This window comes from Arvicola amphibius, chromosome 4, assembly GCF_903992535.2.
Source record: "Arvicola amphibius chromosome 4, mArvAmp1.2, whole genome shotgun sequence".
Lineage (NCBI taxonomy): Eukaryota > Metazoa > Chordata > Mammalia > Rodentia > Cricetidae > Arvicola > Arvicola amphibius.
Genome location: NC_052050.1, coordinates 132,371,276 through 132,395,167, shown reverse-complemented (window position 1 = coordinate 132,395,167; position 23,892 = coordinate 132,371,276). Strand labels below are relative to the sequence as shown.

General features: G+C 39.9%; 1 protein-coding gene across 1 annotated transcript; it reads right to left on the bottom strand.

Moving 5' to 3' along the window:
• Positions 1–4,782: 4,782 nt before the first annotated feature.
• On the bottom strand, positions 4,783–23,566 carry Frg1 (FSHD region gene 1). Its single transcript, XM_038328582.1, has 9 exons — positions 23,337–23,566; positions 21,275–21,345; positions 19,099–19,224; positions 18,349–18,406; positions 15,357–15,471; positions 7,429–7,533; positions 6,665–6,756; positions 6,100–6,210; positions 4,783–4,878 (listed from the first exon to the last, which is right to left on the bottom strand). Exons 1-9 carry the CDS (start codon positions 23,396–23,398, stop codon positions 4,842–4,844), a joined length of 777 nt encoding a protein of 258 aa, XP_038184510.1. The 5' UTR covers positions 23,399–23,566; the 3' UTR covers positions 4,783–4,841.
• Between the last annotated feature and the right edge of the window lie 326 nt (positions 23,567–23,892).

Genomic DNA, 23,892 nt, shown 5'->3' with positions numbered 1-23,892 from the left:
ACCACAACATCTCTGCAATGATCTTCAACAGCACCCCACACCAACCTGAACCCTAATTCTTTTCCTCCTCACTAGTTCACATCTTCAGTTTTAGTGACTTCAGTTTCTACATTACTGCTATTTTAATATTTAGATGCTGTAAGCCAGGAATGGAGACACACACCTTCAATCCAGTACTTGGGAAGTTGAAGCAGGAAGATCAGGTGTTGAAGACCAGCTTCCGCCACATAGCAAATTTGAGGTCAGCCTGAGCTACTTGAGACCGTGTCCAAAAAACTCTCAAAGGAGTCGGGCGGTGGTGGCGCATGCCTTTAATCCCAGCACTAGAGAGGCAGAGGCAGGCGGATCTCTGTGAGTTCGAGACCAGCCTGGTCTACAAGAGCTAGCTCCAGGACAGGCTCTAAAAAAAGCTGCAGAGAAACCCTGTCTTGAAAAACCAAAAAACAAAACAAAAACAAAAAAAACTCTCAAAGGTTAAAAAATAAAAATAATTTTGGTAAGTTACTCTTTGTTGGTTTTTTTTTTTTTTTTTTTTGAGATAAGAGCATCATGTAATCCAGAATGAATTTCTGATCCTCTTGTTCCACCTCTCAAATCTTGGAACTATAGGTATAATTGGCAAGTCATTAGTTTTTAAAATATGTGATATTTATTAGTTGTAAATATTTCAGGGTACATAAAGTATTATTTTCAATAGAAATAGTTTATATTAAGAAGATATTTCCTCTAAGAAATCAGTCTATACACCTCAATGAACTTCTATACGGTTAGATAAGATCTAATCTGAAAAAATGTGGGAGCTTTTTCTCAGGTCAGGGTTTTTATCTTGTATAATCTTATTTTTGATAAGGCTACCAGACTGTTACATCAGGGCACTATTGTAGTCAGGGATTCCTGTAATGAATGCTTTAAACAGGATTCCTCACAGTAGCCTGAGACGAGATGTAAAGAGGAAACAATTACTACAATTACTTGCCTTTATTCCATACCACCAAGTATGGGCTGAATCCCGGGCCTCGGGCACTCACAGGTCAGTGCTCTGTGACGCCTGATTTAAGCTCTGCCACTCTCCCAGACTGATGTTCCAGCAGCACTGATGTAGATAACTGGGCAGACTTGTTATCTACACTTAGTGTGCGCCTTCACTGGTACATTTACTCCGTAAAACAATATATACTTTTATCTTCTCAGGACCTGTGATTAGGTCTGCTTATTGTAACAAGGGAAGGAAATTGGAGAATATGAGGCCATCAAAGATCCAGGACTAGACTTTGTACAGAAATGTAGACGGATGGAATGTTGTCCCAGAAAAACCAGTTGGCAGGCATAGTCTTGGGTACAAAGCAAGTGTTTGAAATCAAGGGTCTGTCTTTTGATGGGAGTGCTTTTTAGTTTTTCGGTTAGCACAGGGATGAGTTTCACCGTGGCACTTTCAGGCGCAGCATGCTTTGTTCTTCCTCACCCCCAATTTCTCTCCTTTTACTGCTTTCCTATTACAAATGTTCCATTCATTTTCCCATCTCCTTCTGGTCTCTTCCTCCCATCTCATGACACACCCCCTCAAAGTACACACACACATATTATTATTCTAAATGAAATTCAGAATGATACAACATGTAATATTTGTCCGAGTCTGGCTTATTTAGAAACTTAATGATTTCCAGTTAGATCCAATTTCTTGCAAATGTCGTGACTGCGCTTTCCTGTATGGTTGTTTAAAATTCCATCGTGTTTTTGCACTACATTTATCTACTGATCTGTAGATGAGTTCATAAGCTGTTTCAGTTTCCTGGCTCTTGTGAGCAGTGAAGCAATGAGCATGGGTGGAAGGTATCTCTGTGGCATCTCGCCTAGTTGCTGGTGTATATGCTCAAGTGGTGTGGCTAAGTCATACAGTAGTTCTATTTTCTGTTTTTGTTTTTTTGAGGAAATCCATACTGATTTTTAAAACAGGTTTATTATTACTATTATTGGTTTTTTGAAACACGGTTTCTCTCTGTAGTCTTGGCTGTCCTAGAATGTACTACGTAAACCAGGCTGGCATCGAACTCAGAGATCCATCAGCCTCTGCACTTGCTGGCATTAAAGGTGTGTGCCTCATACCCGGCATGGATTTTTATGTTGTATGGGTGTTTTGCCTGCATGACTATCTGTACGCAGATGTGTACAATAGCCAGAGGGCAGGTGTCAGATCTGTCACTGGAGTAACAGACTGTCGTTAGCCAACCCATGTCTGTTGGAAAGTAAACCCAGGTCCTCTGCAAGGGCAACAAGTGCTGGTCCCTCTCCAGCCCCTCTATTTTTTTTTTAGGTAGTTGCATCAGTCTGTATTCTCGCCATCTGGGGAGAACGGTTTCTCTTTGCTCACCTCTTCTGCAGCAGGCTTTCTTAATGATAAGTTTTACTGGGTGAGATGAAATCTCAAACCAGTTGTAATTTGTATTTCCTATTAGCTCAGGATGTTGTTTTCCAAGTACTTATTGGCCATTTGCATGTCTTCTTCAGAGAACTGGCTCCTTGGGTCATCATTCCATTTATTGAATACATGACTTATGTAATTTTTGAGCATTATTACTCTGGGTATTCATCCTCTCTGATGTGTAATGAGCTATTTTGTTATTTCCCCTCATTCAGTAGGTTTTCTCTTCACTGGTGAGTGCTCCTTTGCTGTGTAGAAGTTTACATTTCATGTGATTATCAATTATCATTTATCAATTCTTGGGATTGTTTCTGTGGTACTGGAATCCTTTTTGTAAAATCCTTTGCTTTCCCCCAGTGGCTGGTTTCAGGTCTTACATTGTGATCTTCAATTCATTTTTACCTTAATGCAAGACAAATGATATGTGTGTAGAAATCCAGTTTTCCCAGAATGGTTTATTAAAGAGGCAGGATTTTGTCCAGTGTGTTTTTGACAACTCTGTCATTGTACACGGATTTATCCTGAGTACTTTCCTTTTCTGTTGGTGGTGTCTTTTACTTCACCTGTATCCTATTTTTTCTTGTTACCATGAGACTGGGTTTTAAGATACTGCTAAGGACTGCATTATTCAGTCTTTTATGCTTTCATACAAATCTGTAATTGTTGCTTTCTAATTTTGTAAAAAACATAACTGGGATTTTTATGGGGATTGCACTGAATCTCTAGCTTACATTGGATAATACAGCCATCTTTTCTGAATAGTATTAATTCTCTCCATCTTTTAGTGACTTCAGTGCCACCTCCCAATGTGTTTTCTGTCACCTGCTTCAGATTTACTTGGATTTTTCCTTAAAAGCATACTTCTGGTCTAATGCTGTATTTGTTAAGCCTTGCATCTAAGGATGGTTCCTGGGAATCTATACTGAAGACTACAGATGGGCTGCCATTTTGTCCACTAACCTTGTGCTCTTACTCTGTGGTGTTGGGAGGGGGAAAAGCCCAGATGATCATGTGAGTTTGCAGGTTTTACAGCCTTGGAGCGTTGGCATTTTAGGTTAGACAATTCTGGCTGTGGCAGACTGCTGCAGTGTGAAAGCGCCCTAGTTCCCCAAGTTCAAACACTGGAGACAGCATGTGGCAATGCTCAGCTGATGCAGCGGAATAAGGTGGGCTGAGTCTACCGTGAGTGTGCCTACGTAAAGCAGACACTAGGTACTGAATACTAAGACTAGATTTGGAGAGGCATGAAACATAAAATCCCAATGTAGGCAGGGTTTGGCAGGCTAGCAAAGTTTTCTTTTCGATTATGGTTGATTTTAATGTCAACTTGCCACAAATTATAATCAGCTGAGTGGAGAGCCTCGCCCAAAGACTTGCCCTGATATCCCAGACGTGGGAAGGTGACTGTCGTGGTCTCCTCTTGTCCATATTTCCCTCTTGTGCTGAGTTGACTCACACTGCTGGTTCCTTCACTACCAGCATTTCTAAGCCTTCATTGTGGAGCAGAGACCACAGGCTCTATGGGAAGTTCCTGTGATTCTGGTGCCAGATCTCAACTCATGAAATTAGTAAGTGTGGGTCATTGCCCCCACAGTGAGACAGCTATTCTCAACTATTCTAGGGCAGCTCGAACTACTGACGTACCTAGTCGCAAGAACTGAGCACTGGGTTCTTAGTGTCTCAGGTGTGATACAGCTATCAGTATTTTAAAGATCCTCCCCTCCCCACTCCAACCCCATTCTGCTCCTCTAGAGAACCTGCCTAAAACACTTATTTTTTGTCCCTTTTTTGAGACAGGGTCTCATGCAACCCAGGCTGGCCCTGGAATGTCCTTCTGCACAACAGGACAATCCCTATTATGTTACTAGACTACAAAACAATCTATCAATCAAATAAACAAGGAAGATAGAAGAAAAAAACCCTAAATAAACAAACAAAAAAGAAAAAAAGAAAGAAAGGAAGGAAGGAAGGAAGGAAGGAAGGAAGGAAGGAAGGAAGGAAGGAAGGAAGGAAGGAAGACAAAGCAGAGTATCAAGGCTTTACTTACACTCTAACATCCTCTAAATGTACAGATCAAGCTTGGACCGAGATAAAGAGAAGCAGCAGAGCAACAAACAGCAAGAGCCCAGCGCAGCGGGGGAGCGTGTTTTCTGAAGTAACATGACAGAGAATTCAGTGAAGAAGTTCTGCAGTCCTTTAAGTGGTTACTCTTACCTGAAAAGTAAATTCCATGAAGGATGTAGATTAAACTTGATCAATCTTGGTCAAACAAGATAATAGATTAAACTGTAATTTTGAAAGTACTCAAGAAATCTGTAAAAGCAGAGTTATACTGAATATTTTTATTCAGGATAAAAACAAACAAACAACCCCCCCCCAAAAAAAAAAACCCCAAAAAAACAAAGCAACACAAAAACGTCTGTCACTTGCAGTATCGGTCAGCTTTCAATTTGGCTCTCCTGTTTAAGACACAAAGAACAACGAATGTAAAACATACCATATGGAGTCAATTGCTACCAACTAGAAAACTCAAGCCTGGAAACTGTCCAATTTTCATCACTGTATTAAACAGTCATATTAAAAGACTTCATTAAAGCTTTACCTTTCAACTTTCTTTAGTCTTATGAAACTTATTTTGTAATAGTCAACAGAGGTGGCTTAAGGGCTTTTTCAGGTCACAAGAGACACAGTAGTCATTCATGAGTTTAAGCCTGCCCTAAGCTTCTACTGGGTAACGATGGTGCATTTTTTTTAAAAAGCTGGTTTTAAAGTTGCTAAACAAACAGCTTATTCTATTTTAGAGTTCACAGCCTGACTATATTTTATGTCCTTTTGACTTCTCAAAACCACACATATATTAATTTTTCAACAACAAAAAAATTTCTCCCATTAACCGAGTTCACCTTTACCAACCATTTAACAGGGATTATGCAATTAAGTATTATTTTATCAGATAGTGGGAAGGCTTAAGAGTGATTTACAACAGGAGGCTTTATGACTGACAGGAGATTATCAGATTCCTTTTTAGTTTGGCACTCTATTGATAGACTGCTTTAAGCCCTTAGCTAATTTCCCTGCCTGTTTTTCCAGGTAGTAACTGTAGGCTGTTACTTATTTAAATAAAAATAAACTGGAACAAATATTAATAATGTGTTATAAATATCTTGCACACTGCTGAATCTAACCTTACTAAAACAGGTTCAATTTCCCTTACTAAACTTTTAGTCTGGATACAAACTCATACATTGAATCTCAGTTTTAGGAACCTCTACTATACAAAAAGAACACACAGAATCTTGGTATTACTCAAGCAACTTTCTAGCTCTGTTCCCAATTCTTAAGGGAAGATGATGGGAAGCAAACTTATGAGAGGCAAGCATGGTAACTGCTACACCACTGAGTCAGCCTTGAGGCTGCATGGTAATCACTACAATATGGAAATGACCTGGTGGTTCAGTAACTTTATAAAATAGTTTGAGACAAACCTGAAAAGCTAAAAAGAATTTAAGAATTTACATTCTGGTTATAATTTAGAAATTTGTTTTTAGCACACTTTCCCCAGTCTTATGTCTTAGGTAATATTACCATGTAAATTAGAGAGGACAGAAATCCTAAAACGACAGCAATATAAGAACATACTACCTTTGAAAACTGCTGATATTATGCAAACATGCAATTACCTGTCCAGAAGAGTCTCATGCAAAAACCCATCTTTCCGAGCCTTTTTAAGAATTTTACTATCTTCTTTGCTTATTTTGAGTTTGTGGTCTTGGAAGCTCTGAAATTTCTTTCTGTGAAGAAGATCTCTCATTGAAAAAACAACCTCAAACTTTTATTGTGTTCCCTTACCAAATTCCAAATACTATTAAAAGTTTTCCCCACTCATTTATTTAACAAACCTAATTATATTTTCTTTAAATATTGAAAGTTTTTCTGTTACAAAGGTGATTTCTTATGATCTACCAAAGGGGCTGTCACTTGGGTAGCCCTGCACAGCTCCCTTCTAAGGTTGTTGGCTGGTTGTAGCCCTCATTTCTGGAACATGATGGCCCCTGGGTGGCGTGACAGTAACTCTATTAGAGGAAAGGAGAGCTGACTAGCCCAAATGTCTGTAGCTTTAAGCACTCAGCTCTTTGCTCTGTCCTTGAGTTCCCATTACTGGTTCTTCAGTCCTTCAGGTACTTTGCTATCAGGTGTCCTGAGAAACCCTACTGTCACAGTGGAGTCTGAAGGGAGAATACATACACATAGTTGATTTCACACTGCTTCACATTTCCTTTGTCCTCTTCTGGGATGTCATCTTTCTTCTTGGTTTCTCTTTCAGCACAGGATCTAATCTAGATATTGATGAAAACCCAATAGGTTACACATTTATCTTCCTCTCCTCACTTGCTAGGCAAGAGCACTCTAAGTGATTTCTTACTCAAGCCAAGAAAACAATCAACTTAGCAATACGATTTAGGAAAAGACAAGCTCAAGATATATGATGTGTTTCGTACACATGTATCATTTACAGAATCATCTGGAATCATATATAAGTTTAAAAAAGGTTTCATCAGATTCCAGATTCCATTTAGCTACCTGATGATACTGGAAGTTTACTGATGACATTGTGTGTGTGTGTGTGTGTGTGTGTGTGTGTGTGTGTGTGTGTATGTGTGTGTGTGTGTGTGTGTGTGTGTGTATGTATATATAATATAAATGACGGAGGAAAGGTAGGGACAAGGCAGGATGGGAACTAGGTAAGCAGTGCAGGTGGGAGACACAAAGCTTTGTATGCTTTCACTTTGAAACCTCCATGCTATGAGAATATATTATCTACCTTAAACATTAAGTATTAGGAAAGCTGTAGAGAAGCTCTGACCATCGGTACCTGCATGGCACAAACACAGCATCCCTGGACGTGTGATAGTTAAAGTACATCTGGGTGAGCACAGAAGAAGGGGCTAGGGTGGGAAAGGGACAGTCGGGCTGTCCCACGTTTCATGACTACAGCCTGTGGTGCTTACCTTTATCATTTCTTCTTCTCCTGCTGTTTTATTCTTTGCTTCTATATCACCTGCCTCATTACATCTAATAAAGCAGCTATTTGAGGCCAATAAAGCCATTTTCCCCTAAATAAAACAAAAAAATAAGAAAACAAAACAAGCTATGAATACTTGTAGAAATCGTAAGTCATTTACCTAATTAAAAAATTTCTCCCCAATTATAAAATCAAAAAGAATTTAGAGAAATCCTGCAAAATACAAAAGCACACAGAAGGGAAACCAAAATCACCCCAAATCTTGATGTTCAAATATTACCACACTAAACCCTTCATTACCTTTTACTTTCTTCTATCAGGACTTAATTAATTAATAAAATTAATTTCTTTAATTCCCATCTCTGAAGATACACTCAATAGTTAAGTTAAAATTTATCTTTAAAGAAAATAAAACTTATGAATAATATACAATAATTTATTGAAATACTGGTATTCCAAATGCAATTTCTTTTTCTCCATAATTAATAGCATTAAAAGCCTTTGGCCTAGAGGGAATTCTGTATAGAATGACATACTTTTAGGGATCGAATGTTTATGATTATACTGACTTCTATTAAATAAAACCTCAAAAACTAATTTTCTTGTGGATTGGAATGTAAATTATAGTTAAGTTCTCCTAATAATTGTAAGGTTTAATTATAATTTTTATTTGGATGATTCTTGTAGAAAACTTTGAATATCAGGAAAACAATTCACAAATACAATAATTATGGAATAACCCTGAAACATCCAGTTAAAACAGCATGAATTCCATGGATTTTGTTTGGTGTCTTAGTCAAGGCGGCAGGACTACCCTGTATGCCTTGTATCCCACACCCTCTACCAGAATCCACTTGTGCTGTGGGTAACTGCTTCTGCAGTTTAACCTGCTGTATCAGGGCTTTTAAGTCTTTTGTTTGAATTATAAAAAAGGAAAGTGTCTTCCTAAAAGTAAAATGAAATAAACGGTCTTGTAGTTTGTCATCTTGACCTATGATATATTGGTCTTCCCAATTATTATAATTTTTATTATATTTTTAAGTTAGTTACTGTGCATGTATGATGTACGCATGTGTGTACACGTGCCACAGTGTGTGCGCAAAGGTCAGAGGACAGCTCTGTTGAGTCAGTGCTCTCCTTCCACCTTCATGTGGGTTCTGATAATCAAATGCAAACCTGATAATCAGACTTTCAGTGCTGAGGAACCTCACAGGCCTTGGTAGAACTGTTATTAACCAGTCCTGGAAAAAAGCAAAAAAGACCATCCAAACTAGACAGAGGGAGAAGAGCACAGAAAATGCCAGAGTGCATAATACAAGATGAATAATTACTGTTGTTCTCTGTCTCAGCTCCAACTCCCACAGCCATCCCCTCAGAGGCCCACACCTACCAAGGAAGCAAGTAGGTAATCTTCAGACCTTCATCCTCTCTTCTCTCCTCCAAACCCAATACCCCAGTCTTAGCCTCAGCTCTGGGGCAGAACAACTGTTGTCGCCTTTCCTTCCTCACTGTCCTATTCCCAGGGAACTAAGAACATCCAGGCGCACACTCTGCTTTCCTTCTTCCTGTGGGCGCGCGCCCTCAACCCTTCACATCCATCCTCACTTCCAAGTATTGCTCCCAATAGCTAGAAATACATTCCACCTGGAGCTCCAGTTGACCACACTTGGCATGATCTGAGAAGCATTCCCTACCAGGCAACCCACAGCCACCATACTCTGCTAAGAACCAGAGAGGGCAACAGAAACCAAGGAACTAACTGAACACTCACCCAACAATGACAAGACCAGATATTAACATCTAGAAATACAATCATCCCAAACCCAAAGAGATGACTAGACACCAATGTAAAGACACAACCAAGAGCCAGGACAGCATGTCTCCACCAGAGCTCAGCAACCTTACCTCCAAGGACCCCTAGAAATGCAATATAGCTGAAACATAAGACAGTGACTTCAAAATAGTCTTTATGAATATGTTAGAGGTCCTGAAAGAGGAAATGGATATATCCACTAAGGAAATATATGAAAACATCAAGTAGTGGAAGGAAATAAAAACAGTTTAAGACAAGAAAGTGGAAACAGAATATAGAAAACCCAAACTAAGAGAGAACTGGAACTTGAACAGAAACCTCAGAGGCAAGCCTCATCAACAGAGTACAAGAGATGAAAGAGTGAGTCTCAGGTGCTGAAGACAGGGTAGAAGAAATGCACACCTTGGTCAAAGAAAATGTTAAATCTAAAAGAAAAAAAAATCCACATACAAAACATTCAGGTAACCTGGGACTCTATGAACAGACCAATCTACAACTAATAGGGATAGAGGAAGAAAAGAAACCTAGGTCAAAGGCACAGAAAATATTTTCAATAAAATCATACAAGTAAACTTCCCCAAGTGCCTATCGAGGTAGAGAATACATACAAAACACCAAATAAACTGATCAGAAAATAAATTCCTCATGTCATATAATAATGAAAACACTAAACGTACAGAACAAATAAAGACTATTAAAACCTGCAAGGGGAAAGACCAAATAACATATAAAGCAGACATATTAAAATAACATCAAGTTTTCAATGGAGACTCTAAAAGCCAGAAGGGCCTAGTCATTATGATATCGGACAAAACAGACTTCAAAACAAAACAAAACTAAACAGAAGAGACAGGGAAGGATACTGCAAGAGAGGAAAAATCCACCAAGAGGATAATGCAATTAAAACATCTATGCACCAAACACGAAGGCACCCAAGTTCACAAAAGAAACACTACTTACTATAAGCTTAAATCACACACCTACCCTTACATAATGATCATGGAGACAGATCTTCCAGACAAAAACTAAACAAGAGATGCTGGAGTTAACTGATGTCATAAACCAAAAGGACTAGCAGATATTCACCCAAACACAAAAGAATATATACCTTCTTCTCAGCAGCTCATGGTGCTTTCTCCAAAACTGACCACAGATGCAGACACAAAGCAAATCTCAACAGATAGAAGGAGAGTAAAATAATATCTTGCATCCTAGCTGACCACCAAGGATTAAAGCTGGATATAAACAACAGAAAACATACAAAGGCATAAAAACTGAACAAGTCACTACTGAATGAAAAGTAGATCAAGACAGAAGTCAAGAAAATTAAAACTTTTAGAATTGAGTGAAAATGAAAACATAACATACCCAAACCTGTGGGACAAAACAAAGGTGGTTCAAGATGCAAGTTCACAGCACTAAGTGCTTACATAAAAAACAAAACAAAACTGGAGAGATCTTCTATTAGTAACTTAATAGCATACCTCAAAGCTACAGAACCAAAAGAAGAAATAACACCCAAAAGGAGTAGACACACACACACACACACACACACACAAAACTCAGAGCTGACACCAATAAAACAAACAAACAAACAAACAAACAAACACAAAGTATTAATGAAACAAAGAACTGGTTCTCTGAGAAAATTAGTGAGACTGAAAAACCCTTAGCCAAACTGACTAAAAGGCAAGGAAAGAATATCTAATTAGCAAAACTAGAGAGGAAAAGGAAGACATAACAACAGACATCAAAGAAATCCAGGGAACCATGAGAACATACTTTAAGAATCTGTACTCCACCAATTTGGAAAATCTAAAAAATGGATAATTTTCTCAATATATACCACCTACTAAGGTTAAATAAAGGTTAAGTAAACAATGTAAACAGACCTAGAACCCCTAATGAACAGAAGCAATCATTAAAACCCTCCCAATCAAAACAAGCAAAGAAACACACACAAAACCTGGGCCAGATGGTTTTAATGCAGAATTCTACTAGTCTTTTCAAACAATAGTTAATACCAATACCCCTCAAATCATTCCACAAAATAGAAATAAACACTGCCCTATTCTTTTTATGAGGGCATAGTTTACTCTGATATCTAAATGATATAAAGACCCAACAGAGAAAGAAAATTACAGAACAATTTCCCTTTTGAACATAGACACAAAAATTCGCAACAAAATACTTGCAAACCAAATCTACGAATACATCAAAAAGATCATCCATCATGATCAAGGAGGTACATCTGAAAGATGCAGGGATGCCTCAACATAGGTAAATTGGTAAATGTAATCTACCATATAAACAGACTGAAAGGCAAGCCACATTATCTGTAGAAAAGGCCTTTGACATCAAGAAAACAATCTGATGGAGGATTCTCATTGGCTAATAAACAAACTGCCTTGGCTTTTTGATAGGGAAAAATTTAGATAGGTGGAGTAGACAGAACAGGAAAAAGGAAGTGAGGTAGATGGCTCAGACAGTTGCCCCGCCTCTCCTCTCTGAGCTAGACTGCCGAGCCTCTCCTCAGGGAGACAGATGAAGCCAGCTGCCAGGTCAGACATGCTGAATCTTTCCCAGTAAGACACCGCTCGTGGTGTTACACAGATTATTAGATATGGGTTAGTCAAGATGTGAGTAAAAGGCTGAAACTAATGAGCCAGGCAGTGTTTAAAAGAATACAGTTTGTGTGTTGTTATTTCGCGTGTAAAGCTAGCCGTGCGGGAGCCAGGGCGGCAGGAACGCAGACCATCTGCTCCTCACTACAACAATCCAATTAAAAAATCGGTACAGATCTAAACAGAAAATTGAACTCAGATAGCTGAGAAACACTTAGAAGAAATGTTCAACATCCTTAGTTTTCAGGGAAATGCAAATCAAAACTACTTTGAGATTTTATCTTACACCAGTCAGAATGACCAAGATCAGTAAAACAAAGGATTGCTCATGCTGGGGAGGATGGGCAGTAAGGAAACACCTGGTGCTGGGAGGAGTGCAAACTTGTACAGCCACTGTGGAAATCAGTGTGGTGGTTCTTCAGGAAGGTAGAAATCGATCTAATCAAGATCAGGCTGTATCGTTCTTGGGTACATACCAAAGGGATGCTTACAGATACCCTTATGTTCATTGCTCTTCTATTTATAACAGCCAGAAATTGGAAACAGCCTAGATGCCCCCCACCCCCCGCAAGGAAGAATATGGTACATTTACACAATAGAATATTACTCAGCCATTAAAAAAATGAAAACATGAAATTTGCAGGTACATGGATGAAACTAGAAAAAAACTACCCTGAGTGAGGTAACTCAAATCTAGAAAGAAAAACCCATTTATATGTTGATGTTAGCTATTAATTCACTGATAAGCAAGTTACAATCCATGTAACTACAGAGGTGAGGTATAGAATAAGGTACTGGAATGAGAGACACATCTCCCTAGGGAGGATAGTTATGGATGGTTAAGGGGTGAGAGCCTGGACTGGAGATCAGGGGAGGATACAGGGAGGGATTTCTAAAATTAAGGGTCATTTTCAGGGTCACATGAAAGCCTAATAAAGTAGAAACTTCCAAAATACAGACATATCAAGGTGATCTAAATGAAATCACCGGTACATTTGCTGGTACAGGGAGACAGAACTCCAAATGGATATCTTTTATCATCAAAGACAGCTTCCAGGACAGGGAATGGGTTACATTTGCATTGGTATAGATTTTGGTTTAATGATACAAATTTAAGGTCAATCTTTTTCTATGTATATTTCTGCTCTTGATTAAGGTATTGTGATTGTGTAGTTCATTTAAAAATGTAATGTATAATGAAAAAATATAGGTTAATAGATAATATCTATAATAGCCAAGCTTGTAGTCCTGTTAGTTAGATTTTCTAGATGTACAGAAATATATTTCAGTTAGATATGTGTTCTTCAAATCTTTCACAGACCTTCAGAATATGGCATTTAAAATGTTTAAGAACTTAAGGCTTTTCACGACAGTGAGACACATCTGCTCTTGGCAGCACCAGTTACTTCGAGAGGAAGATGGGCATCGAAGAGGCTCCTTATGGAGTTGGTTAGCCATTTGAACAAGAAACTGTTCTTGCCTGGACTGCTTAACTGGACATGCAGGACCCACAGAGAAATGACTATTGCATTGAACTTGCCTAAAGGTGAGATAATCCTTCAGGGTTCCTGCTTCATGAAAGAGTCTGTGAGACATTCTGCAGGATACAGAAGAAAGTGAGTAAACTGTCTTTGAAATTCCTGCTTCATGGAAAAGTCTGCTGGATACTATGGGCCTGAAGGCCAAAGATGGATGCCCCAATGATACAAAAGAACTATAGGTGACTGTCTAGGCAGTGAGATGTCTCTGTCAATTCTAGAGTTTTGGAAGTTGATTATAATTCACTTCCTGTTTACTTAGGTAATATTATATCTTTCTGGAGTCTTTGATGGAGTTAAAGAATTTATAGTTATAGTTTTCCTTAGTTATGATAAAAGATAAAGTACATATAAATATTGTAACTGTAGTTCTTGCTTGATACCTGTTTTGTTAGATGTAGTTTTGCTATGTTAAAGTTAAAGCCTTCCTTTTTGTTTAAACAAAAAAGGGGAAATGGTGTAAGAGGTCCTTCTGTTTGCGTGTTGCTTTTCTTGGTTAATGAATAAAGAAACTGCCTTGGCCTGTTGATAGGAAAGAACTTAGGTAGGCGGGGAAGAATGAACTGAATTCTGGGAGAAGGAAGGCAGAGTCAGAGGAAGCTGCCCTGGAGCCACCACCAGAGTAAGACATGCTGAATCTTTGGCCAGTATGCCACTGCCATGTGGCAATATACAGAGTAATAGAAATGGGTTAAATTAAGATGTAAGAGTTAGCCAATAATAAGCTAGAGCTAATGGGCCAAGTGGTGATTTAATGAATACAGTTTCTATGTGGTTATTTCAGGGCTAAGCTGGCCAGGACGAACAATAGGGCCCTCCTTGCAACATACATCTAATCAAGTTGTTGGTCAATGGGTCCTATGGGAACTTCAAGACAACTCAGGCTAGCAACACGGTTACTGATTGCTCTTGAAAAAAATGATAGCAAGACCTTTATTACTGAAGACAACACCCACATAACTCACTGAACACGGGGGAGTGGAGCTGGTACCCACTTAAGAGCCTTATCTCCTGTGGATCAGTGTTCATGGTACTGGAAGAAGGTAGTCTGGAAGCTATTAAAGGAGAAAGGTAAACACCAACCCAGCTACAAACCCTTTTATCTACAATGGTGATCTGCCTGCAGGATACACTGGCACAACAGTGGCACAAAGCTTGTGGGAGTAGTAAGCAACCAGTATCGGATTTGATTTCAGGCCACGCCATGAGATGTAACCTACTATACCCAATGCTGTTAGGGTGGCTAAGGAGAGTAGACAGGCCAGGCTGCTGCAATCTCAACTCAGGTCCTCAGGATGCCACAGGTGCTCATGCCAAGGAGCCATGTCTCCAGTCCTGCTGCACGCTGTGCTGAATGTACACACCACTGTTGCTGAACTGAGCAGCTACTGAACTCTTCTGGCCTGTTCTAGGTTTCTTTACAGTTTTTGATATATTACAACTGATATTTACTAAAATTGATATATCTTTAATTAAACTTGTTTATACTGATTTTTTTCTCATAAATTGAAACTTAGAGCTCTACAAAGGGTATTTATTTCAATGAACCATACCATGATTTACTATTTCATACACAAACAATCACAATGCATTAGCTTCCTCTATTGCCTCTATTATCTCTAAAGGTTCCAAACCAACTTATGTGAAACTGATGCCCCTGGAACACCCTGGGATTTGCTTCTTTTCTAAAACCCCACCATTGAAATAAGACAGGACTCAATGGTGGCTGGAAACCAGAATGGGGAAGGGACTCCCTTTTTGTTACACTGATTTGATATCGTTATAGGGTTATAAGTTCATTCTAATTTTTTTCAATTTAATGTATAATACTATTACAGTCTACCCTTTACTGTTTTATTGTTAATTTTAAGAGTGTGCTTTTCCTAATAATGATGTTTTCTTAAACTGGCAGAGCACCCGTCTAAGTAATAGTACTTACATCTTGAAACACTGGTTCCCATTGTTCTCTTGGCCCAATTGCATCCGACCGCCCAACAACAAGTCCATCTGAATTTATACCAAGATATTTTCCATAGCCAGATTTCAGGGCAATCCTTTGGTTTAACAAAAAAGATAAATGTTAAAAACTGAGGGTAAGAATGTAAATATAAAATAAAGAGTATATTATGTATACTTATGTATCTGTGTGTGTATATATATGCATATACATTAATAAATCCAGACACGTTTATAGTGGACACTATATTCTCTATCTATAATCTTGTATTTTGTTTTCTAATATAATTATTATACAGTATCTTATATTATACAGCAATTGTTTTCCAAATGCATTATTCAGATGTATAAAAGTCACCTTTTACGCTATTACAGTCTTACTGATTTCTCTGTTATATATATATAACTGCTGACCTGTCTTTAAAAGAGGAAGGCACTGGATTGAAGGTTATCAACTTATGATTGTAAAACAGGGTCTTTTCGAGACAGGGTTTCTCTGCAGCTTTTTTTTTTTTTTTTTAGAGCCTGTCCTGGAACTAGTTCTTGTAGACCAGGCTGGCCTTGAACTCACAGAGATCCGCCTGCCTCTGCCTCTCTAGTGTTGGGATTAAAGGCGTGCGCCACCACCGCCCGGCAACAGGGTCTTTTTTAATAGCTCAGGCTGACTCCCACCAAAACTTTACAGTTTGTCAACCTGCTTTCATGAAAAGGTTACAACAACTTTGAATCTCACCCCAATTTAAGAGAGATTTTTTGAGGAGATGGGTTGTGCTCTAAGCCAACAGTTCTTAACTTTCCTAATGCTGTGACCCTTTAACACAGTTCCCCATGTTGTGGTGACCCCAACCATGAGATTATTTCGTTGTTACTTTCTAACTGTAATTTGGCTACTATTATGAATAGTAATATAAATATGATATGCAGGATATCTGATGTGACCCCTGTGAAAGGGTCGTTTGACCCCCAAGTTGAGAACCACTGCTCTAACCTATGCATCAAGCTAAAAAATTATTTTAATCATGTTCTTTTGAAAAAGCATATCCTCAGTATGGTGGCATGTGCTTTTAGTTCTTGTGCACAGGAGGCAAGACAGGTGAATCTGTGAGTTAGAGGCCACTTTGATCTAAATGACAAGTTCCATGACACCCAGAAGTACATAGTGAAACCCTGTATGGGGGGGGGTAGGAAGAAAAAGAAAAATAAAGTATGTTTACATTGTTAAATTGATTTGGGTGTCTTTGAGGGTAGGACCAGAGAGGTTTAACTGAGGAGGCAATACACACCCTGATGTGAGGGGTACCATCTTATGAACTGGGTTTCCAGAATATATGAAGTAAGGAAAAGAAGAAAGCCATCTGCAGGCTGGCTCTCCCCATCACTGTGCTGATGCCTGGTAATATGGAGTCCTGGACACACGCGCATTCTCCTGCCTCCCTGGACTCCGCGACACATTCTCTGCCAAGACCATCCTTACCCTCTTACTAAAAATCAGACTATTTTTCCATTAAGTTGCTTCTTGTCAGGTCTCAGTAAGAAAGTAAGAAAAATAACCAATATACTAAAAATGCTGAAATACACAATATGGGAAAAACATTTGCACAATAATTACTAAGGAGAAAGACATCAGCATGTCTGTATTTTCCTCTTCCACTTCCAAACTAGCTGGTGTGTGTGCATTTTCTACTGATGCCGTCAGCACTGTGAACACTAAGCAGACATACCACCAGCTAACCACTCACTGCCTGTGGAGACTGTTGCGAATACCTTCCTCGCTTTCTACTGTTCATAAGATTTTGTTTGTAACCATAAGGAAATTTACTGACTGACATTTTGTTCCTTGCTTTACTCCTAAGTCTTTCAAAGAAATATAAAAGTCATTATTTAAATGTGATTTTTAGAAACTTTGATTTCTGATTTTTATTTGCCAATCAATTTCCGGGAATGCTGAATTGACTTCATAATCAGTTGGGGGTTGATAATAAATAAATATTATTAAGTTGCTGTAATTACTACTACAATACTGATACTTAATTTCAATTTTTCTATCTGCTACTCAAAAGCATCACTTAGCACTTTTTTTACTGTAAGAACAAAAACAGTCATTTTTTTGTGTATGTGATCATGGAACACTGTTTAGTTTCAGCAATATTCTTTGCTTTTGCCTTCCTATCTCTTGACTTTTTTTCTGAGATAGGGTGTGACTACATTCCCTAGCTGGCCTAAACTTGTAATCTCATTCCTGAGCCTCCCAAGTGTTGGGATGACAGGTGTCTGCCACCATGACCAATATGTCTCTTCTGACTGCAAATCCATACAACATAGAATCACTGGCAGGTCTTCTTTCATGTTTATTGTCTTCTCATGCTCTTTCTGATCTATTTAATTTGGTCACTTGACATTATTAATTTTCATTTTTAGGCTCTTATTATATATGCAGACATTCCCCAAATTCCCAAAACCAGAAATCTAAAACAATTCTGATTATGAATGTTTTCTGAATACCATAAAAATCTCCTTTTCACCACCCGGTGGTGGTGGTGGACATCTTTAACCCCAGCACTTGGAAGGCAGAAGCAGGTGGATCTCTGTGAGTTTGAGGCCAGCCTGGTCTACAGAGTGAGTTTCAGGACAGCCAGAACTCAGCAGAGAGACACTGTTTTTTGGTGTTTTTTTTGTTTTTTTTTTTTTAAAAAAAGAGGGAAATAATCTCTTCAAAATACTGTCTTTCAATTAAAATTATGCTGACTGTATTCACCAATAGTGTAGTTTTCATTTGATTTTTTTTTTTTTACATAGGTGAAATTATTCTTATTTGAAACAGGGTTCCGTGTACATTTATACAGCCAAGATGGCCTTGAACTCCCGGTCTTCCCGACTCTGTCTTCTATGTGCTGGTAGGAAAGGCATGCATCACAATGCACGGTTAAGTGACGTTTAATTTTAAGGCTTTTAAATACAGTTCAACTAACGCTTACCTGGAATCAGACAGTTTGACAGCAGTAAACTGCTCTGGAGGACTGGGGCCCTCATCAACTACAGGGAAACAAAAATGGTAAATATATAACTTTTGCTATAAATATATACATAAAGGTATTTTATGCTTTAAAAACTAGTCGTCCCCCCCTCCCCCCAAATTACAGGTAAGGATATTATGATATTTGCACACACTGTAATAACGCACCATCTATACTATCAAGGCGTGGTTACAGGGAGAATTTATGTGCTTTGAAGGACAGTTTGGCATGACTTATTTAGCCACTTCCACTACGATCTCACGTTTTAAGACACAGCACATAAATAACAGTATGTGAATTACTAACTGCTTTTATTTACTCAAGGAACATCCATTCTGGCCAAGGCATACGCCCTTTTATTTTCCAATTACTGCACTCCTTGTAGTGCTTCCTTGTAGGCTAAGGATGAGGAGAAAACATCTAAATGTCTGTTAATCATACCAGTTCTAAGGAAGAAAAGAACTTCACACTTCTGATTCAATTAGTTTTTTATCTTTTCTTTCCACACACAATTGTGGGTTTTATGTGATTTTACTGCTATTCTTTTTCCCACAGGGTTTCTGATAGTAGTCAGAAAGTTTCCAACACTTATTCTGGAAAAAGACGTCTCCTAATAACAGGAGTGAGAAAGGGAGAATGGGAGGAGCTCAGGTTGATGGCAGTCTGGCTTTGGAACATGCCTCAGACTTATGCAGGGCCCCCATCACACACCTTCTCTGTGCGGCGCTCCCAGTGTAAAAAGGCCATTGTCCAGGGCATGGACATAGGCTCCTTTATCCATCTCAATGGCAATGGTTCCTGAAATCTCCCCAAAGTTGGATACAGTCCACCAGATTCCTACAAAATAAAAAATCAAGGTGTAACCACTTTATTTTAGGATTGCTCAAAGTTTTCTGTTGTTTACACTATAACATTTCTAAAAGCCTATATTGGACGATCATAAGAATCATCGCAGAGAAGCCTGGTTTATCCTTCACTGGCCTTCTCCTAACTGTACCACCGTGCATAACTCCTGCTCAGTCCTTAGCACTTTACAGTGACATAACCCTGAACCTCACTCATATTTTACCAGTTTTGCCTGAACTTGTTTGTTTATGTGGGTGGATTCCTGTGACAAACATCACAGTCCAGGTCTCTAACACACGCAGAGACACAAAAAGACAAGAATATGAGTGGTGGTGGCGCACGCCTTTAATCCCAGCACTCGGGAGGCAGAGGCAGGTGGATCTCTGTGAGTTTGAGGCCAGCCTGGTCTACAAGAGCTAGGTCCAGGACAGGCTCCAAAGCCACAGAGAAACCCTGTCTCGAAAAACAAAACAACAACAAAAAACAAACAAACAAAAAACACCCACATGGAAAACAAAAAACCAAATCAAATCAAACTAAAAGACTAAGAGAATAGTTTCTCTGAATGCATACCCCATACCACATGCTTCCCGTTGGCAATGTTTAAATGAGTCCCACAGAGAGAGGCGCTTTTCAGCCAAGAGCCTCTCCTTTTCCTCAGAGGATGCCTGAGACCAATACCAAATGCTACACACACGAATGCTTCGCTACACCTATAGTAAACCTTCAGACATGCTAGGTAACTATCCCACCTCTGAACCACACCCAAGCCTACACTTAATAGTAAATAACTAACTTTAACATAGAATCTCAATAGTGAATTTCAGAAAAAATAGTAAATTTGACAGACTTCAAAATTTTCAGTCTCTGCCAAAGTAGAGAAAATGATACATTACGTTTAGAGATCTCCACTGCCTAAAAAGCTATCCACGGCATGTGTGTGTTTTCTTCCTGGGAATTCAAGTTGCCTCCAATCAAAGGCCAGAGGCATGTTTACATGTTTCATGGTTGCAGGATCACCCCAGAGCCAAGCTGCCAAAAAGCAACAAGTGCTATAAACATGGCTCACTGATGCCACCCATCACTAAGTCAATCACAGTTTTGTTTTGTTTTGGTGGTGGTGGAGACCCAACTCACCACTTGTAGCTTAATGCTGTCTAGTGCTATAGACACTGAGAGAGACTCTTGATAGAGGGGGCAGTTATGGGGTTAGGGAGAAATCTGGTGCGAGGGAAATTCCCAGGAATCCATAAGGATGACCCCAGCTAAGACTCCTAGCAATAGTGGAGAGGGTGCCTGAACTGGCCTCCCCTGTAATGAGATTGATGACCACTCTGTCACCAGAGAACCTTCATACAGGAACTGATGGAAGCAGATGCAGAGACCCACAGCCAAGCACTGAGTTGAGCTCCTGGAATCCAGTTGAAGAGCGGGAGAAGAGATCATATGAGCAAAGGGGTCAGGTTCATGATGGAAAACCCAGAGACAACTGATCTGAGCTAGTGGGAGTTCATGAACTCTGGACTGATAGCTGGGGAGCCTGCATCGGACCGAACTAGGTCCTCTGAGTATGGTGACAGTTCTGTGTCATGGGCAGTCTGTGGGCCCACTGGCAGTGGGACCAGGATTTATCCCTAGTACATGAACTGGTTTTTTTGGAGTTCATTCCCTATGGAGGGATAGGAGGAATACCTTGATGCAGCAGCGAGTGACTTGGTCCTGCCTCAATTTGATATGCCAGACTTTGTTGACTCCCCATGGGAGGTTTTACCCTTGGTAAACCCTTGGCGTGGCGTTGTGGGAAGGTGTTGGGGGAGCGGAAGGAAGGGAGGAGTGGAAACTGTGGTTGGTATGTAAAATGAAAAAAATAAAACCTTTTAAATAAAAAAATTTAAAAAAAGAACAACAGTGACCCCTAGTGACCTTTCTAAGTGAAGGCTCTGACACGCACCATCAGTGCTAAAGAGGACAACACTTCAAATGGGACATGAACCACAACAGACGCCAACTTTTCACACAGTAAGTAACTGAAGTGGCTCACCCACAATATCAAGCTGGGTCTCCTCATCTTCTTCTCGTTTTCTCTTCTTATCTTTGCTCTTCTTCTTTTTACTAAGAAAGAAAGAATATATACATGAGTTTGGGCATACTGATATATGTGTTAAAAATTACAAGATGAACACTCAGAAGAGCCGTTCAAGCTATATACTGATTTATAGAGAAATGATTTTTTTTAAATTTACATATATGTGATATTTAAAATACTGAGTTGACTTAGCCCTGTGTTCATGTTGCTACATTTAAAACAATAATATACAGCCCGTTACTCTGCAAGGAAAAAAAAAAAACCAACCAACCGACTAACAAACAAAAACCCCTAATCTGTCAATCAATTTCCCCACTTAGGAGGATAATACTGAAGCCCAGTTCCTAGAGTTGCCATGATGGACTATGAGTGACTATTACCCTTATTCTATTGCTGAAGAACGAGAAGATGGTCCAGTCTCTGTGTTAGCTAGTGTGCTGGTCACCCTACCATAAGCTAAAGTCATCTGGGCAGAGGGAACCTCAACTGAACAAATGCCCCCACCAGATTTGGCCTGTGGGCACACGTGTAGGGGCATTTCCTTATTAATGATTGACATAGGTGGGCCTAACGCATTGTGGGCAGGTGGTCCAGAGCTGTGTAAGAAAGCAGGCTGAGCGAGCCAGTAAGAAGAATTTCTCCACAGCCTCTACATTGGTTCCTGCCTCCAGATTCCTGCCTTGAGTTCCTGTCCTCTCTTTCCTGGATGATGGATTACAAGACCGAAGCTAATAAGAACCCTCTTCACCACCACGCCTTTGGTCAGGGTGTTCTATCACAGTGGTAGAACCCCTAAGACAACCTCTTTAGAAAATATTTCTCAAAAAGCTAAATACTGAGTTACCATAAATAATACATAGGTGACTCTACTCTCATATATCTCCAAGAAAAATGACAAAAAAAAACTATGTACAGGGAAAAAAAGGAACATTGATAGCATTATCACTAGTGTAAAATGGTCATCAATGAAGAAAGAACAAAACATGCTCATACAAAAGAAAATCATTCAGCCTCCAAACAGAAGAAATACACTGCACTACAATATGGATGCTCCTAAAAACTAAGGGAAATAAGCTAGGTGTAGTGACATATGCCTTCAACCCCAGCACGTGGGAAGCTGAGGCAGTGGATCACTGTGAGTTTTAGGCTAGTCAGGATTATACAGTGAGACCCTGTCTCAACAACAACCTAAGTGAAAAAAAGATAAACACAAAAAGTTATATATTGTATAATCCATTGACATAAATATTCATAGAAAGCAAATTCTTATAGACTGAAAGCAGTTGACAAAAACTGGCTGGGGGGGGGGGGCAGCCGGCATGATTATTTAATGGCTAAGGGGTTTACTTTGGAGTGGTAGAAATACTTGTCAACTAGATAGTGGTGAACTTGTAAATATACTAAAATCCACTAGCTGAATACTTTTTAAAAAGTTTATGGTATATTAATTACAGCTCCATAAACGAAAAACACAAAGGGAGATCTTAGGGAAAAAGAGATTATCCAAAGTACTTAGAACAAATTCTGAGCCAAGCGGTGGTGGCACACACCCCTGTCTCAAAACCAGAACGAGTTCTGGAACATGGAAATGCTATACTGACTTTAATAATGTTTACCTTAACTTCTTTGCATGTTAACTACAAAGCTTTCAGAAGCTGATTCTGTTCTCCCTGTAGCTCCTTAAGCAGCTGAAGGTTCAGCCAGGATAAATTTGTCACATGCCACACTCCGGCAGTTCTCGAAGGCACGACGCTCCCTAACAAGTGCTGCCACCGAAACTGCTTTATCAGGGATCCCGCAAAGAAGTGCTCGGCTTTGGCCAAATCTTCCAAAAGAGGACGGAGATACGAATGGGCAGGTATCTTTCCCTAAAGAGGGGTGACCTGTCACGCACCCTCATCTCGGGGGCGTCGGGGAGACTGTCCACGCAGCTCCGCCTCTAGAGGCCGTGACAGGAGTGGTCACCCCGAGAGGGGATGCGCTGGGAGCCGAGACTCCCGCCCGAGTTCAGCCTCACCTCTTGGCCTTAGTTCCCTTGAGCACGAGTTTGGTGGACTTCACATAGGAGTATTCGGCCATGATTCGGCGCGCAGAGCTGGCAGCCCCAGGCAGAGTTCCTCTGGGCCGGGAGGAGGAAGTGGAGAAGAACGGAGAGCGGCAGTAAACGGCGGGAGGTGAAAGCGTCCCTCAGGAATCCCCCGCCTTCCTCAACTCAATGCTATGAAAAATCCACTTCCTGTTTACTGTGCTCGAGCCGCTACGGCGGCCGCGGAGGGTCCAACCGCGCCGGCGTGCTCCAGTTCTCGCAGCGCAGTCCCGGATGTTGGGGCTTTTCCCAGCAGGCAAAGTGGACAGAAGTGGCCCCCTGGTGGACAAGAAAGCCTCTAACAGCTTCCCGCTGCCGAGACTGCAAAGAACGGGCTGGGATTTGATGAGACAAATGTTGAAATTATCGAAATTGCTCGCCCACACTTTCTGCAGCGGATAAAGCTCAGTGCTCCAGGCCGCTAGCCAGGGTTGGGCCTGCGCAGAGGAACCGAGATCTGAGTGCTAGGGAGGCTTGAGTCAGAGCG

Bases quoted from the DNA above. Each gene is read 5' to 3' on its own strand.
- Frg1 (XM_038328582.1), bottom strand. From the start codon at position 23,398: ATGGCCGAATACTCCTATGTGAAGTCCACCAAACTCGTGCTCAAGGGA. The intron at 18,407-19,098 runs GTGTGTGATGGG...GTTTCCCTGTAG, and splicing joins GGGAGCGCCGCACAGAGAAG to TTGATGAGGGCCCCAGTCCT. The intron at 6,211-6,664 runs GTATGTATTCTC...TCTTCTTCACAG, and splicing joins CAGTGTGAAATCAACTATGT to AAAGAAATTTCAGAGCTTCC.